The 16,369-nt window shown below is 34.4% G+C and overlaps 1 protein-coding gene across 5 annotated transcripts in view; it reads left to right on the forward strand.

The window, feature by feature from the left end:
• LOC122574608 (protein 5NUC-like) overlaps window positions 1–16,268 on the forward strand; it is an 18,445-nt gene extending 2,177 nt beyond the window's left edge. Inside the window, exons 1-8 of one of the 5 annotated variants that reach the window (XM_043742355.1) lie at window positions 2,264–2,476; window positions 10,120–10,331; window positions 10,857–11,331; window positions 12,597–12,828; window positions 12,921–13,520; window positions 14,919–15,356; window positions 15,460–15,649; window positions 15,752–16,268. In XM_043742355.1, the coding sequence (XP_043598290.1) occupies window positions 11,162–11,331; window positions 12,597–12,828; window positions 12,921–13,520; window positions 14,919–15,356; window positions 15,460–15,649; window positions 15,752–15,948 (1,827 nt within the window). In that variant the 5' untranslated portion in view covers window positions 2,264–2,476; window positions 10,120–10,331; window positions 10,857–11,161 and the 3' untranslated portion in view covers window positions 15,949–16,268. Of the gene's footprint in view, window positions 1–2,263; window positions 2,477–4,764; window positions 5,008–10,119; window positions 10,332–10,622; window positions 10,696–10,856; window positions 11,332–11,436; window positions 11,517–12,596; window positions 12,829–12,920; window positions 13,521–14,918; window positions 15,357–15,459; window positions 15,650–15,751 lie in introns of those variants that run through there. The other 4 variants (XM_043742354.1, XM_043742357.1, XM_043742356.1 and 1 more) reach the window with 4 other exon arrangements.
• Window positions 16,269–16,369: the final 101 nt, after the last annotated feature.

Consider the following 16,369-nt stretch of genomic DNA (forward strand, 5'->3'; position numbering starts at 1 on the left):
ATGCTCTTGAAGTATAAGCCTGATTACGTCAATGCGATTTTACGTGGTTACTAGTGTACTCTTTATCGCGTGTTTCCTTACTCGTGTAGGAACTGATTGCTAAGTTATTCGTACGATGTTTTTTGCGAGTTCGATAGAAAAGATAACTCCGTGTATAAAATAGATGGCGAAACAACCTCGATAAATTATATCCATGGAAAATCTCCCGATACATCAGACAGTATATTTCAAAACTCGGCCCAATTAACCAAACTAACGAACTTTGTAACATTTCGCTAAAACTCTTGCAAAATCGCTCGCTATTGCGTTTTCTCTTATCGCGATTTAAATCGATTTCTTGCTTCAGTAATATATGTATACGTAATATCTCAACTGATTTAAACAAACTAACAATTTTTAATAAGTATGTTGAGAAAGAAATTAAATTATATTGAAACAGAATATATTAAGGAAGAAGAAATTCAATTATTTAAAAAGTCTTTGATCCATTAAAGATCTACAAATTCAAAAGTATTCCAACATTTGCTTGTTTTGCAAAAAAATGTACTTAGTTTAACATTCATTACTACGCGTATATTACGTCCGTTTAATAACATACTTAAGTAATGCTGCTGATACAAATGCCATTTCAGATATTCCGATAAGATGACTAAATACATAAAACAAAAAGCTGTTCCAGAGCAAACATCGTTATTTAGAACGAAGGCATTTTCGATAAAACAGAAATACAGATGGTATTTTAATAACGATGAATGTGTTGATCATACAGTTACAAATAAATCAATTTGCAATGATCTTATTCTTCGTAATCGCCTTAGCTACATAAAGCATAATATTATAACAATTATGTTGAATTTTGAAGAACAATATACAATAATGAAACCGATGTAATTATTGTGAAACCTTGTGTAACTGTTACGTCTATCATTTCAAATTTTGTAATTTCATAAATTTTTAATCGGATCAAGAAAATTCTTTCGTGTTAACAACTACCTTAATGCACGCATCGATATTTTAATGATAAATGTATGCTTAATATCAAACGTTAACAATTCAAATTTATATTCTGCTATTTCCATAAAAACGTAATAAACGTTGGTTCGATTATTAATTTACCATTAATTCCTCAGGTAAAATTCGCATAGCGCTATGGACGATAATGTACACTGGCAAATTCAGTCAACAGAAATTCGATTAAAAGTAATGTAAAATCCGTGTTTTCGCGTATTCTTCATGCAAATATGTATGTACGTATAATGTATATCAATACGAGAACGCAAAGCTTTTTACAGTCCCGCTTTACTATCGATAAGAACGCTATCAGCAGGCTTTACAATCGTCAAAGTTATCGTTGCTATTGTATATTTACTTGTTATTTCTTCTATTATTTCTTCGTTACGCCGAAGCAATCGACGAGGTCATTTCCTTTGAACGTCACACTTTCAATTCATCGATTTTCCTATCGTACTCAACTGTCATTTTCGCGATAGTCGCATTGATGAAATATATGCATATACCCTAATGGAAGTTAGCAAATGCAGATCATACAGGAAATATATGATGCCTCCATATCTGGTGACTTGTTTATCAGTTTTATGTGATTATGTTACGTGGTTAACCATTTTGACGACCGAGAAAAAGTATCTTAATACGATATACAATTGAAAAATAATCTGACAGATTCAAACGTACCAAATTGAGCAATCAATTTATTCTTGTATTACCTTCCATGATAAAATTTATAATTTATAATCTTTAAATAACTTTCATAACGTTATATGCAATACGATACGATGAATATTTCGTTTAAAGAAATTGGGATACGTTGAACAAAGATTATGCAAACATACACGGGGAACATTTACGAAGATCGGAATATTTATGGAAAAAAATTCTCCTGCCATATATAGCTACAAGATACTGACAAAAATTATTTAGTACGATGAATATTTCGTTTCGAAAAATTATAGTGGATCGAACAAAAGTGAAAGATGCTAGAGTATTGCTTTCTTGAGGGAAGACCAGCACGCGCAAAGATGTACTTATTCTTACGAATCTTTTAATTGCCTCTTCGCAAAAGACGAGAATTGCGACTCGTCGCATCTTCAGCCGTGATCTTTAACCATCCTCTGTTTGCCTCTAAGAGGCAAAGTGAGAAGAGACGAAGTCAAAGAAAAGAAACGTCGCTAGTCGATGCCGCGCATCCTGGCGCGATGACAAAATCGTTCTATATTCGAGTTCTGACCATGTCGCTTAATAAAGCCGCGACTGTGATCGAGTAACGATCCACAAGGCGAATCTTCTACCGGAAGATGAGTGCATTGTCATCCTCGTGTACCGTAATTCACGATAAGGTGTTATTGATGCGCTTGTTTGATCACAAAGTGGCATTACGTAAACACAGAGAAGTTCTCCTTGACTCTTCGATATAATTTCGAATTTCTATTAAAATGGTAAAATTTCGAAACAGACGAATGTAAGTTGTTCGAATTCCTGTTTAACGTTGTCGAAGTGACAAGAATGTAAGAAATGCGAGGAAATACGAAAGAAAGACAGAAAATGAACCACAGCGTGACGACTCTGTGTGAAATCTATTAACAAATCATTTGGATTTTCGTTGCCTCGAGATTTATTGAATTTGATAAACGATCTGATAACGAGCTATCGGGAGATAAAACGGCCGTTATTTCTCATTTAAGCCGTACGATGAAAGAAGATGGTGTCAGAAGCTATTATTCTTTTCAAAATTGTAGCAATGAAGAAATAGTATAGAACAGAGATATTATTCTGTATCTATAGAGACGATAACACGAACAATGGGAGAGATATATCTTTAATAGAATGGAAAATTTTTAATACTCGAAATAAAAATATGCAAATTAGTGATATTATCGCAGATTTACTCTGCAACCAGAAATATTTTCGCGATCGTATCGAACGACGTGACGCTTTATCATGGATAAGATCGTATGCATACGACAATTAAGTTGAGAATAATCGGAGCAATTTTTATAAAGACCATGTGCCAACAGAATAGATACGCTCGAACGCTGGTCAATTTATTTCATCTTCTATTTTTATTCCATATATATTTCCATTGCATTTATACGTTATGCATTATGCATAGTTTATGATCACGTCGTGTTCACGGGGTAAAGTCAAATGTGAACGTATATATTTAGCTCTGAATAAAATCAAGACGATCTCAGCTACCTCTAATCGATCAAACAAACTCGTTTGCGAGTCTGCCATTGAACTTTAAAAGCACCAACCAACCAGCTTGCCAAAAACTACAACGCTAAACTGACACAATCGATCGTTCGTTCGAAAGGAAGGTATTAAGAAATTATATAGTATATATATGTCGGAGATGAAAGGACATCGGGGCCTTTCTTTTAGAATTTTTGGGAAAATCCCCAATACTTTAGTCTAGACTATTTATTATAGCTGTACTTAAATCATGAAACTTAGAAATAGTTGTTATGATTCAATCCGATTATGTTTGCCCGAGATTTGTGACAGTGAACTTGGGCTCGAGGTGACACAACTGGTCGCTGAACGTAGCCACGGTCACGGGATAGACGTTTTTACCTAACAGATAAGTGCCAATATTATGGGACAGACGTTGTATTAACAATCAAACCCCGGGCAGAAACAATGTCACCGCTACGCGGAACTGTCTAGCAACGGCGGCTGGAATTTTGTTGGTATCCCCGGCCAATATACAACAAAACGAACGCGATCGTAAGGAGAGGAAAGTTTTCATCAGTCTTTTATTCTTGCGATCACCTTGGAGAGTTTTCACATCGTCTTTACGTGTAGTATTATACCGAGCGTCACAGCAAACGTTACTTTGTACTCAAAAATATATTCTACGTTTAACGAAGAGTTACCCCGTTGACCGTGGTTTCGTTATTGAACCTAAGAACATTGTCATTAACATCTCGAGTGTTTAATCACCATGGTTATTTGTCAAACTCTGTAAAAATCATATTTATACCAGTAATTATAATCTCTATCGTACAACAACGATGGCTAGTCCGAATGAAGATTCGTTACACGCCCCTAAACCTAACGATAATCCGACATATATGTTTGCATAATTTTCAAACTTTCACAAAATCAGCACGAAAACTATTATGCTAATGATTTGTATATTTTCCAGCTCTAGCAAAGAAATTTTAACAGATCGTTTTTAAATTAAATAATGTCATATGTAATATATGTAACTTCAAAACGTTAAAGCTTTATGATATCTATCGATGAATAATGTATCGGCAATTTGTGAATTCTCTTCGTAGAATAACAATTACGATAGACGAACTTCCATCGCTACTATTCTCAGCCTCTAAACTTCTAACTGCTCTAACTTCTAACTTCTAGCTGCCTACGAGAATTGGAAAGTTAGCCTGTTAATCGAGAAGATCAAGCTAATTAAATCGCCACTCTCTTGGCCATAATAATCCTCTTATCTAATTTCACATTTTTAAGAGTCAGGATTGATCCAATCGAAAATTAATTTCTCCCTATCAAATTTGAATTCCGTGATTCTAAAAATTCCTCGCCGAAAGACAACCGCGCGCAATTTACAGATAAAAATTAAAAACTGCCAAGATACAAGAAAAATTCAAATTTCACGCACGTCCGTCGTTTATCGTTCACCGTTCGCCGCACGTCAAACAGATTTTTCCAAAAGCTGCCTTCCCATCTTCTGCGCGTCGAGGAAGAACCACGTGTACTCGACAGAATTTACCACCGTCTCAACCGGTTTGCTCTGAAATCCACGAGCCGGAGGAGCAATTCGTGGATGGATCGGGGGACAAACGGAGGCGGCTCGAGGTTTTCGGTCGACGATCGTGTTCAGTCGACGTCGGTCGCTCGGCAAAATCGGTTCGTTAGCGGAAACGCAACTTCATCGCCGTCGTGCACTCGACGTCGTACTCGAGTCAGCCGTGTGATCGTTGTGTAACCAGCGGCCAACTTTCATCGCACAGAGGAGATCCATCGGTGAGTGATTGGCATCAGGATCTCTCCTCGTTATGAGGAATGAGATATTTTTAGTTCGACAGTCGGATACATTCGAATGAGCGCGCTCCGGATGCCTGATCGTTCCTCGATAGATCGTTCTTCTCTAAATGCCTTCTACTGAGTACAGTATACGACGAAATCGAATTACGTGTTCGAAAGGGGTGAAAATTTGGAAATTTGTTGAACAATGGCGAAAGTGACAGGTGGTACATGGACATCGAGTGATTTGTGAAGATTTATTGTTGTCACAGCCATGTCGTGAGACATAGTACGTCTTCGGATCCTTTTAAAATTTCGTTCAAGTGACTCGTGATTAATGCCAATCGATCATGTGATTCAACGCGGTACGATTGGCGCGATATTTTTATTATCTTTACTTAAAATATCTAACTAGCATATTTTCACTTTTCAAGGTACAAACGGCGGCTTAGAAAAATCTTTGTGTACTTACCGTAAGAAACTTTAATAAACAGATTAACATTTGTCAGGATTAGATTATCAATCAGATCTTTGCGTCCATCGATATGATTGGCTTCAGATTTTTATCTTTCGTGATTGCTGAAAACATTCGAGGTTTCCTAACAGAATAAACGTGGAATTTTATCTAGGCAGAAATACGTTTATGTACACATATTTATTTTTATATTCTTGTATATATAATACATTTAGATAGATCTAGTATTATATGAACAGCACACGAAAGGAACATTACAAGTACATTTTCATTAATTTCTTAATTTCGAACAATATATGTTTTTTATAATTCAGAAATATAAGTTTCCTGAAAATAACTAATAAATCTATGAAATTTTATAAACAATCGGGTGAAAAATCATTTTTTAAATGTTCCTGTATCGTATATTGTTAGGACGTAAAAATACACATTAAATTCTACAATCAATTGAGATGACAGTTTTGGGAACATAGAATTGATTTTTAGATTAAAAAATTGCTTATTTCTTGTTTGCGTGATCTTTGTATGTATAGTTAGAAACGAGCCCCTTCGATCGCCACATTCACTTTGTTGCGAATTCTCAACTAAATAGCGATCGGTCAGGTTCAACCGATCGATTGATATCGCAAACCTTGAACGAGATTAACGCTCGAGGTGGAGGTAAATGAAATATATCGAGCATTAGTATGGTTTGGTGATTTATTTGCACTTTTAGTATATAGGAACAGTACGCCGCTCTGATGAAGACTATCGTAGGATGTTGTTGCTCCTCCCACCGAAAGCTTCGTCTCGTCCTTATATCCTGACTTTCCGTCCCCGGGTTTTCCATGGTTTCATTGTATTCTCGTCTTTTAGCCGCTTAACACGTTGACTGCCACGCCTGTTTTCAAAAAAATCTCCGTCAGGCCACAGGTGCAGTACCAAGCATTCTGTGCTCGGTGCTCCCATCGATATTTTCATAATGCGAGTCGCTCAACTGGTGGTCTTACCTCTCGTTTCTTTTGTTCCATTCCTTCGCATTTGTTTCTCATTTCTCCATTTTCTACAAAATCAGTTTGAATCTTGGCCGAGCAACGAACGTTATAACTTAAGATCTCTGCCCTAATTCGTTACAATGTCGAAAAGAAAAATTGGAAACTTATTTCTTAGTTTTACATTATAAATAATTTGTCTAATAAACCATTTTCGTATTACTTTTATAACAATTCAACAGTTTTATTATTATGGAATATCTTTTCAAATACCTACGACGATCCTTCGCAAGTAGTCAAATAAGCGGCACCCGAATATGGGTTTCGCGGTCCGATCAGAAACTTCGCTGACACCCGAATACGGGTGTCGTGGCAGTCAACGTGTTAATGAGGTCCGCATCGTAAAGTTTACAGCTTGGGAAGGTAGGCAATTCGGATTTTCTCAAAAAGAGGAGATGTGTTGTCCGAGTCATAAACTGACAGCGACTCCAAATCCCGGACACGTCTAACAATGATAAAGAACACCCTTTATCACTTGTCATGAGGCATCACACACGTCTTTATTACGCTTGAATATTTTAAGATCTTTAATCTAATAGTATGCTTTTTGTCGTAGACGCTTGTCGAAATTCTTATCAACCGTTGTTTTAATGGCTCGTTGTTAGTTTAAGTTGTCTCGTGATTCAGCAAAGTATAACTTGAAAACAAAAGTCGTATTATACTTTGCTCTTGAAGCGAAAATTTCTTTCCGATTTGCGTGATATTCGCTGGCTCACGAAAGTATAATACTCGAAAACAACTTGCTGTAGAAAACTTGTTTCCATATCGTGTATGTGTTATATATAAAACATCTTCAAATTTTATTAATTACCGTAATGAAATACGATTGTCACGATTATGTTGGTAAAATTTGAGACCGATATGAGAACATATATAGAAATTACAAGATAATTATTGCGATTATTAAATATGGTATTTCAATATGTTATTACAAATGTCAAATATGGTATTTAAATGTGTTATTACAAATATTAGATATGGTATTTAAATATGTTATTACAAGTGTCAAATATGTTCGCACAGAATATTGAGATCTATTAGATAATCAATTGCTCACGTACTTTTATAACTTTTATATATACTTTCAGTTTTGTTTTAAACTTTCCCAGTATTAACTATGATATTCGAGTCTCACAACGATGCCAATGAGACTTCAAAATGTTTCGTACAAAACAGATGATATATTCATGAAAATCTTCTGTAAATATTCGAATCCTTTCGTGAAACTCCTATATTTGAAAATTTAATGATAGATTCTATTCGATGATCCGACGAGAAGATAAACATAGTCACATGTAGCTATGCTATCCAGCTTTTTAATCTATAGCAATTAAATGAAATAACGGAGCCTTCGTTTGTTCGAATGGAAATCAGTTCTCATTGAACGGAACTCGATGAGGAAATAGAAAACGCGAAGTAGATAGACATCTGCGCTATTTAAATCGTATCGAGTGATACGAAGGCCATTTCATTCAGAAGTTACATTCGTTAAATTAATACAAACCGGGTATAATTGATCCATTTTTTCCAATATGAAGAAGTACAGCGTATCAATTAAACGTGAAACAAAAGAAGGCCGTGTAGATGATCTGCCATTATCATTTTTCTGATGCAACGCTAAATAACTCGTTATGTAAACATATTTATCGCAAGTGCCACCTTTCTAAGTCCTAAATGTTAAACGCTCATAGCTAATTGAGGTCAATCGTTTCCTCGTATACATTTGTAGGAAATACATTTTACATGCGCGTTTAGAGGAATTTGAAAATGCAGAATTGCATGAAATGCACATGATAAGTACGCAGAACGTATGTAAAATATTCAACATGTGGTACTTTGTACAGTGCTTGGTAGATAGAGCAATTTTCTACACAGTCTGTACTTTTTTACCACCTATAAGTATTTTCAAACGTATAAATTTGCATAAAAATCTAGCAGTCTAGTAATAACAATCGTACCAAAGCGTGCAAATTGACGTTGAATTTATAATTAGAAGCAACACTCACTACCTTTTCATGAAACTTCGAATTTACGAATCAGGCTACAGTGCTAAATTGCGTTTTCCTCTTACCTTTCACTTCACTTTTGAAATTGTCAAATTCGTTGTTTCAGTATCACCGGTTGTATTATATTTGGTAAAAAATTAAAAAACTTATTTAGTGTTTAATTATATAGTGTATGTATGTATAATTATATAGTTATATATATAGTTATATGGTGTAATGTATGTAAAAATTATATAGTATATTAATTGTATAATAATTATATAGAATAAATACTCAATAATCGTTTTAGAAAGAGAGAGAGAGGGAGGGAGATAAATTTATTCTAATCCCAGCCTCCGTGAGGCCATAAAGTGAACTTGCTTTGCAATATTCCTTATCAGCACTTCACACCATATCAGTCATTTTAGTCTTAGACCTTCTTAATCTGATGTACAATTCAGAAATTGAAGAATTTGAAGATAAACAACTTGTTGGCGGAATTCTACAAGGTTTTACTATGGCAAACATCAATAATAGTATTACATATTGGCTTTCGGAAATCAATTTAATTCGACCGTCATAAGTAATATCGTTTCTTATTTTACCTTAGATAATGCTGATGTATTTTATAAGGCCTTCTTCCTTTGTTTCTTAGAAAGCAGCAATCAAATATTTTCATATTAGTAGAATTTATAAAATGTGTGTCAGTTACAAAATTGCATACTATGTGAATTTTAAAAATCCAGTACAGCTAAGGATATTTTTAAAAACGTTCCTGAAATACAGGTCATGTTCTAAGCATGAGAAAATATCGAAGACTCATTTTTAAAAGAAAATCGTCTAGTAAAAAATTCAATGGTAGTAGGCAAATAGAATGAGCGTTGAATGAGTTGTTTGACTCAAAACTTCGAGAGAAAAATAGGGAAAGATCATAGAACCCAATGGTTGAAATTGACGATTAGAAATAAACGTCAATAGGTTTTAACTTTTTTCGCTGTAAGTTATTAATCAAAAACCGACGTTACTTATAGGATGGCCTGATACTATTACACATAGCTGCGATAATTGTAGAGGAAAGAATCATTGCAGATTGATTTGCCCGTAGTTCTGTAATCAAAATGCATCATGTCAAAAATATATCGATACCCGAATACTTTTGAGCGGTGGGGTATATTACGCATAATGCGTGTGAGTGGAATTTTTGCTTACTCGCGACAAAAAATCTCGGCATGCGTGAAATAGAAGTATAAATAATAAATACATGCCGACGAGGTACCTCAAAAAATGTCAGGTATCGTTAAACAATTTCTCGATCCGATAAAGCAATCAATACCTGCTTCGTCAGCGGCGCAATTTGCAGCTTAAACGGCTAGAAAATTTCTATCGAGCTTCGTCTAAATTCTGTATAGCAAAATTAAAAGTAGGCAAATTAGCTCTTCTGCGATCTTCGAATCTTTTTGTCTCGATCTCGCTTTCGCTTTGGTGAGAAAAAGAAATTGCCAATGTTTTAAGAAATCATTATCGTACGATTATCGAAACGGTTCTTTCGTATTTCTCTCGAACTTGGAGATCTTCGAATATGCAAGAATTTAACGAAAATGCCACGCTTTTTCTAAGATAGAAAAATATGTATCGGTTGTAAACGATTCAGTCAGAAGACAAGTAACAGAATTGGATAGTAAAGCATTCACACGGACAACCGGAATACACGTAATTGATTATCGAAAGGATATTTAAGTCATTTACCGTTGTGCAAGGAATGTTATGCAAGGAAATTATATTCACCCGTGTCGTGGATGACAGTATGGAATTATTGTCTCATCGTTCACCTCGGTAAACTACTTTTTTAAGTCCTTTACCTTCTTTTTGCGACTTTCCTCCCAAGTACCCTCGATCCAACTGATTCATCATTAACATTTTCACGCTCGATAAAACACACGATATATAGTTCGACGAGTTATTAATTATTCGTTATTATTAATTAATAACTAATATTAATAATTTACTAAACCATAAATGAATCTGTCTTCTCGCTATCTAACGCTATGTCCTCGTTACAAAACCATCCTAAAAATTGTGTCTCCACTATCAACGATTAGGCTCTAGGATTTTTTGCGTTTATGACAAAAGTACAAGTGCGCAAAATAATATTTCCAAGGAACACACGATGGATAATTTGTAACAGTCCTCAGGAGATGTAAGTTCGTTAAGATAATGTTCGTTTCTCGTTATGTGAGAATTCTGCGCAATATTCAACGAGAAGTAATTTAATGACAAAACCTCGTTTACAATAAAAATTAACGAGCTAGACGATAGCGGATAGTCACGATGCATCTTCTTCTTTTCTTGGTTTAATAGAAAATCCAGACAAAGGACCCTGGCGACTTCCTCGAAAACGAGAAACCTAATGATCCAGAAAATGAATGGATTGTCTTAAAACGAAACGGCTGATCGTTAAAACGAAGAAGAAAAACGGGACAGATAATAGAAAAGAAAGGAATATTAGTCAGCGATGAAACTACGAATCGGACAAAGTCGCAATTGGTGAACCAATTTGTCCCCTTCCTCTCCATTCTTTCTGGCTGATAGCCACCACGATACCCAAGTCGCTTGCCTTACATTTAAAACAACCGGTTAACGGAACAGTGTGAAATTGGACGAGAATGCAGCCGAAGCGTGAACAGCCGTGTGACAAAATGCTCGTCGCTTGGATCATGATTACGACCGTTCTGGCGTTCTCCAGTAAAGTCCTCGGCAACCCTGTGCCTACGGAACCCCAGGAATCTGAGGGACTCACCCTTCGAATCGTTCACACCAATGATATGCATTCGAGGTAATTGGTTTTTATATCCTTCTTCCGCTTCTCTTCCTTTTTCATTTCTTTTTTTATTTTTTTACTTTTTACAAAAGGAGAATTCGAGAGGAAAGATATCTTTGATTTTCTAAAGAATATATGGATATCATAAAAGGATACGTTTCGTATCTTTACAGGAGGAAGAAATATAGAAAAAGAAATGCGTACGTATATGCTGAATTTGTTCAAATTAATAGTTAACGTGATTATTAATTTTTATCACAATTTCTTACTTTTACCTCTTTCTTTATTTTCGTTATTTAAAAAAAAAAAAAAATGAACGAGTAAAGATAAGAAACATCTACAGTCGCGAATTGTCTAATAGTAATAATCGTCGGAAATCATTCGCTTTCGCTACAACGTTTCCCTGTTATCAGACTTATCTTCGTAAAAATCGTTCTATAAAAAAGAAAAAGAATAAGATAAGAGATTGATTTTATCGCGATTAGTCGACTTTTATATATTGATTCGAACAGCGGAGACTCTGTAGTTTTCGCAATTAAAAAAAATAAGATAAAAAAATAGATGTTGCGAAAGGTTTTCAAGATTCACAGACATCGAGTAGCATTCTTATCGCCATATTTCTCTATTGTTTCACTTTGATCGTCCCATTTTATGTTCGTCCATCTTCTAAAAATTTCCAAACGTAAAAATACGAATAAGATGCGCATTTGCGTAAATATCTCCAGCCTAACAGTCAGTTTGTTTCTCGCGGATTGTCGCTATTTATTGCGTTTAGTAAGTTTCTCAATACGCCCCATCGCAAATTATTTCAGCTAAATATTCAAATAGTAAAAAAAAAATGGCGCTACACGATCGCAACGCATCGACGCTAATTACGAACAACGCAACGATAACTAATACTCCACGTGCGATTTAAACGTTAGTTTTCACGTTAATTATCCAGTGAAATACCTTCACGTGTGAAGGCCATACGAAAGAATATCAGTTTGTTTTCGCGATGATCTTCTAATTTCGATGATACTCAATGTCTAGAAAGTAGTGTGCTTTCAAATACTTGGTATTATATTCCACTGTTTATCACACCGCTAATAACGAGTCGAGTAGCCTGTTTTCAAACGCAGATTACTTATAAATTATTCATAACTGAATCTAGCCAATTGCAAGACAAATTAGACTATCAGCTTGACTCAGATACATCCTTTTAACTCGAACAATTGACCTGTTAATTACGCTATTAATCTGTCAATTAGCCTAAAAAATTGCCCGATTAATGTTCACAGATTCGAGCAAACATCAAGATTATCAAGCGTTTGCTCGAAGAAAGAAGCAGAGGAGAAGAAATGCTATGGTGGATTCGCGAGAATAGCTACTCTGGTTCGACAAGCCAGAAACTCGTCGGTCCCATGTCTCTTCCTCAACGCTGGCGATACTTATCAAGGATCTATGTGGTTCAGCGTGTACAAGTGGGAAATTGTAGCCAAATTCTTGAATCTTCTAGCTCCAAATGTCACGGTAGAGTATCTCGTGTGAAAATACTTCCGTACTATTCATCCATGCCGTCGATCTTTTATCCTTCTCTATTTTTTTCTATCACAAAATTACAGAGTTTAGGAAACCACGAGTTCGACGATAGCGTGGAAGGTTTAATACCTTTCATCCAGAACGCCTCGTTTCCTATAGTCACTTCCAACCTGGACTTAAGCAAACAACCAGATCTGGCAGCCACAAAGTTAAAAAACAGTACAGTTTTAACCGTAAATGGAGTAAAAATCGGAGTAATCGGTTATCTAACACCAGATACCAAGATAATTGCCAGAACGGAAAACGTGATTTTCTTAGACGAAGTGGAGAGCATTCGTAGAGAAGCAAAACAATTAAAAAGCCAGGGTGTGAACATATTGATCGCTGTGGGACATTCTGGATTTGAGATGGACAAAAAGATTGGTCGAGAAGTGGAAGATATCGATATAGTGATCGGTGGACACACGAACACTTTCCTTTATAATGGCATCCAACCGGATTTGGAGGTACCAGAAGGTTTATATCCAACAGAAGTAATACAGAAAAGTGGAAGGAAGGTTTATGTGGTTCAAGCTTACGCTTATACTAAGTATCTCGGCAATCTTACGGTGACCTTCGATGATAAGGGAGAAGTGACTGATATTAATGGCAATCCTGTTCTTGTAGATAGCAGTATTGAACAGGTGAGCGTTAAATTTGTATACATATAACAGAAATAATTGTCATGTACATTAATTGATATCAAAGTCGGATCTTCTTTTGATGTGCAATTATATAAATCCATATCTCGTAATGAAATTGACAACATTGTCGATGCAAATATATATACATGGTAACATAGGTATGTAAGATTTGTAACGATAAAAAGGCAGCTCTAATATTTTAATTATATTTATTGGAAAAAGAAGGCAGGTTTCATATTCAAAAGAACAAAAGTTTATTATTATCAATTTAACCGATGGTTGACTAATTAGTTGATATTTCAAAAAGTAATTTGATTTCGGTTGACATTGAATTGATTCTTGTTAGTTTCCTCAAATTATTGATAAGTAGATCTATAGCTCCTTAATGCAGCAGTACCTTTATACACACGTCCCGATGAACTGTACAAGGATAACGATAAGAAAGAATTAGAGATCAGTGCCATCTATTGAGTGTTCGAACTTAATCCGAAAATCGAGAAATGTTAACAGGAACATAGAATACTCGAGGAAGTCGTTGAATTTCTAGTGTAATGTCACAGACAAGATTCACAATATTATATGAGAAAGATAGAAAATAGAAGTTACCAATTCAATTTAGATATGCTCCTAATATATTAGCCCTGTCCATAACAGAATATTATAGACAAGAAAAGTTCATCGCTAAATTGTTCTAAATTCCATTGCATCATACATAGAATGCAATAGTTTTTTATAAAACTATTATTGTTTCCATATGCTAAAACTTCTTTGAGAGATATTGTAGAACAATTTTTTATTAACAATTATTAAAATAAAAGATTATTTTTTAAGTTATATTTGAATATTAAATAGATGTATCATCTCTTCAATGTGATTCTAAAAGTGTAGAAATTATACTTAAAAATCAGGCAATTGGTTCATTTTCAATACCGTTTTGATTTTAATCATCTCTACTACTCCCACTTTTCGACCTCAAAAATTTTATTTTTCCTTAATCAGGCTATAGGAAGTATGTATTAGGAGTATGTAACCAGAGGAGCTGGTTTATATTCTCTGTCTCTCCCAAAACATTTACTTTCCTTGTTCCCGACTTCATTTGAAGGATTTCTATGCTTCTATTAACATATCGTGACTTTCAAAATGTACTTTTATAATAATGATTAGACTATGGATTTTTATGCAAATTCATATTCTTCAGAATATGATTAAAAGAGTAGAATCTCCTTATAGATCTATAACAAATCCGCAGATTAATAATAATTATTGCTTGTTATTATTGAAAAGTCATGTTATGAAATACATTCAACAATGTGCACTTATCAATTAAATAAAACCAGTAACATCAAACAAACTAGAAATTACATTAATTATATAATCGTTTGTTTTATTTCATAATAGGCGAAAGATATTTTAAACGAATTAGAACAGATGAGAGATGCTATCGATAATATTAGCCTAAGAATACTCGGAAAGACACGAGTCCTTCTCGAAGGAGATAGTAAAGTTTGTAGACTAAGAGAGTGTAACCTGGGCAATTTAATCACAGATAGCATGATTGATTACAATGTTGGTGAATATGCAGACCAATCCAATTGGACGGATGCTGCAATAGCTATTCATAATAGTGGCAGTATCAGAAGTTCTATCACAAGAGGCAATGAAGATAAAGTCACCATGGGTGATGTTCTTAGCGTGCTACCCTTTCATAACACTATCCTAAAAGCTTCAATGACTGGAGAATTGTTATTGTCTGTATTAGAATGGAGCGTTTACAATCTAGACAAGGATAATACTGCTAATCTCTTTGGAGCATTTTTGCAAGTTTCAGGACTTCAAGTATGAAATTAAATATACATAGCTTTATAGCTATTACTACAAACCACTAATTCAATATTGTTAAACAGTAATTAATCATATTACTTTATTTAAATGACTACAGGTGGTCTATGATTTAACTCAACCAAAAAATTCAAGAGTAGTTTCAGTAGAAGTATTGTGTGCATCCTGCGATGTTCCAACATATAACAATCTTGAAAAAAATCGAACTTATAATGTACTTCTGACCGACTTCTTGCAAAGTGGTGGTGATGGATATTCTATGCTAAAGGATCTCAAAACCACATCTCTTGGTACATTTACATAAGTTTTGTTAAATATAATTTTTTAAATGAGTTATTTATCGTTTAACAGGCTGTTTAATAAACAATGTAATGACGTGCTTTCTTTTATAGGTGTCACTACATCAAATACATTAATGATGTATTTAGAAAAACATAGTCCTGTACATCCTGCTGTTGAATGGAGAATTACTTACCTCAATAATCATTCACAAGCAGTTTGTACCACTTGCAGTGGTACAAATAGTATATACCACTCAATGGGATTAACAATTTTATTACCAATATTCAGCTGGTTGCTAGCAAGATAGATCCTAATACGTAGGATACATTTTGAGGAATTGACATTCAGTATTTTGAAAGTTTATAATTTATACCAATTTTTTATGCACCTTTTACCTTTTTCACTACCTCAAATATATGTTATAAACTGTACCCTTTGAAGCACAGTAAGAACACCACTGTAGTATCTATATAATTTTTCAGTTCCAATGAACATGCTTTAATCATTATTTTAGTTACTATCCAACCTTATCGGCAATTGAACATTATAACATTTGTATGATTTTACAGGTATTTTATTTTCTCGATCTCTGTCTATTTGTACTTAATAAAAACAATACAATACATATTTTATATGTCAATATATAAAATGTTATTGACATCAAATACACATTGATGTCGTATTCATAGCACATATATTTTTAATATATACAAATATATAATATAAAT

This window comes from Bombus pyrosoma, linkage group LG14 (genome assembly GCF_014825855.1).
Source record: "Bombus pyrosoma isolate SC7728 linkage group LG14, ASM1482585v1, whole genome shotgun sequence".
Taxonomy (NCBI): domain Eukaryota; kingdom Metazoa; phylum Arthropoda; class Insecta; order Hymenoptera; family Apidae; genus Bombus; species Bombus pyrosoma.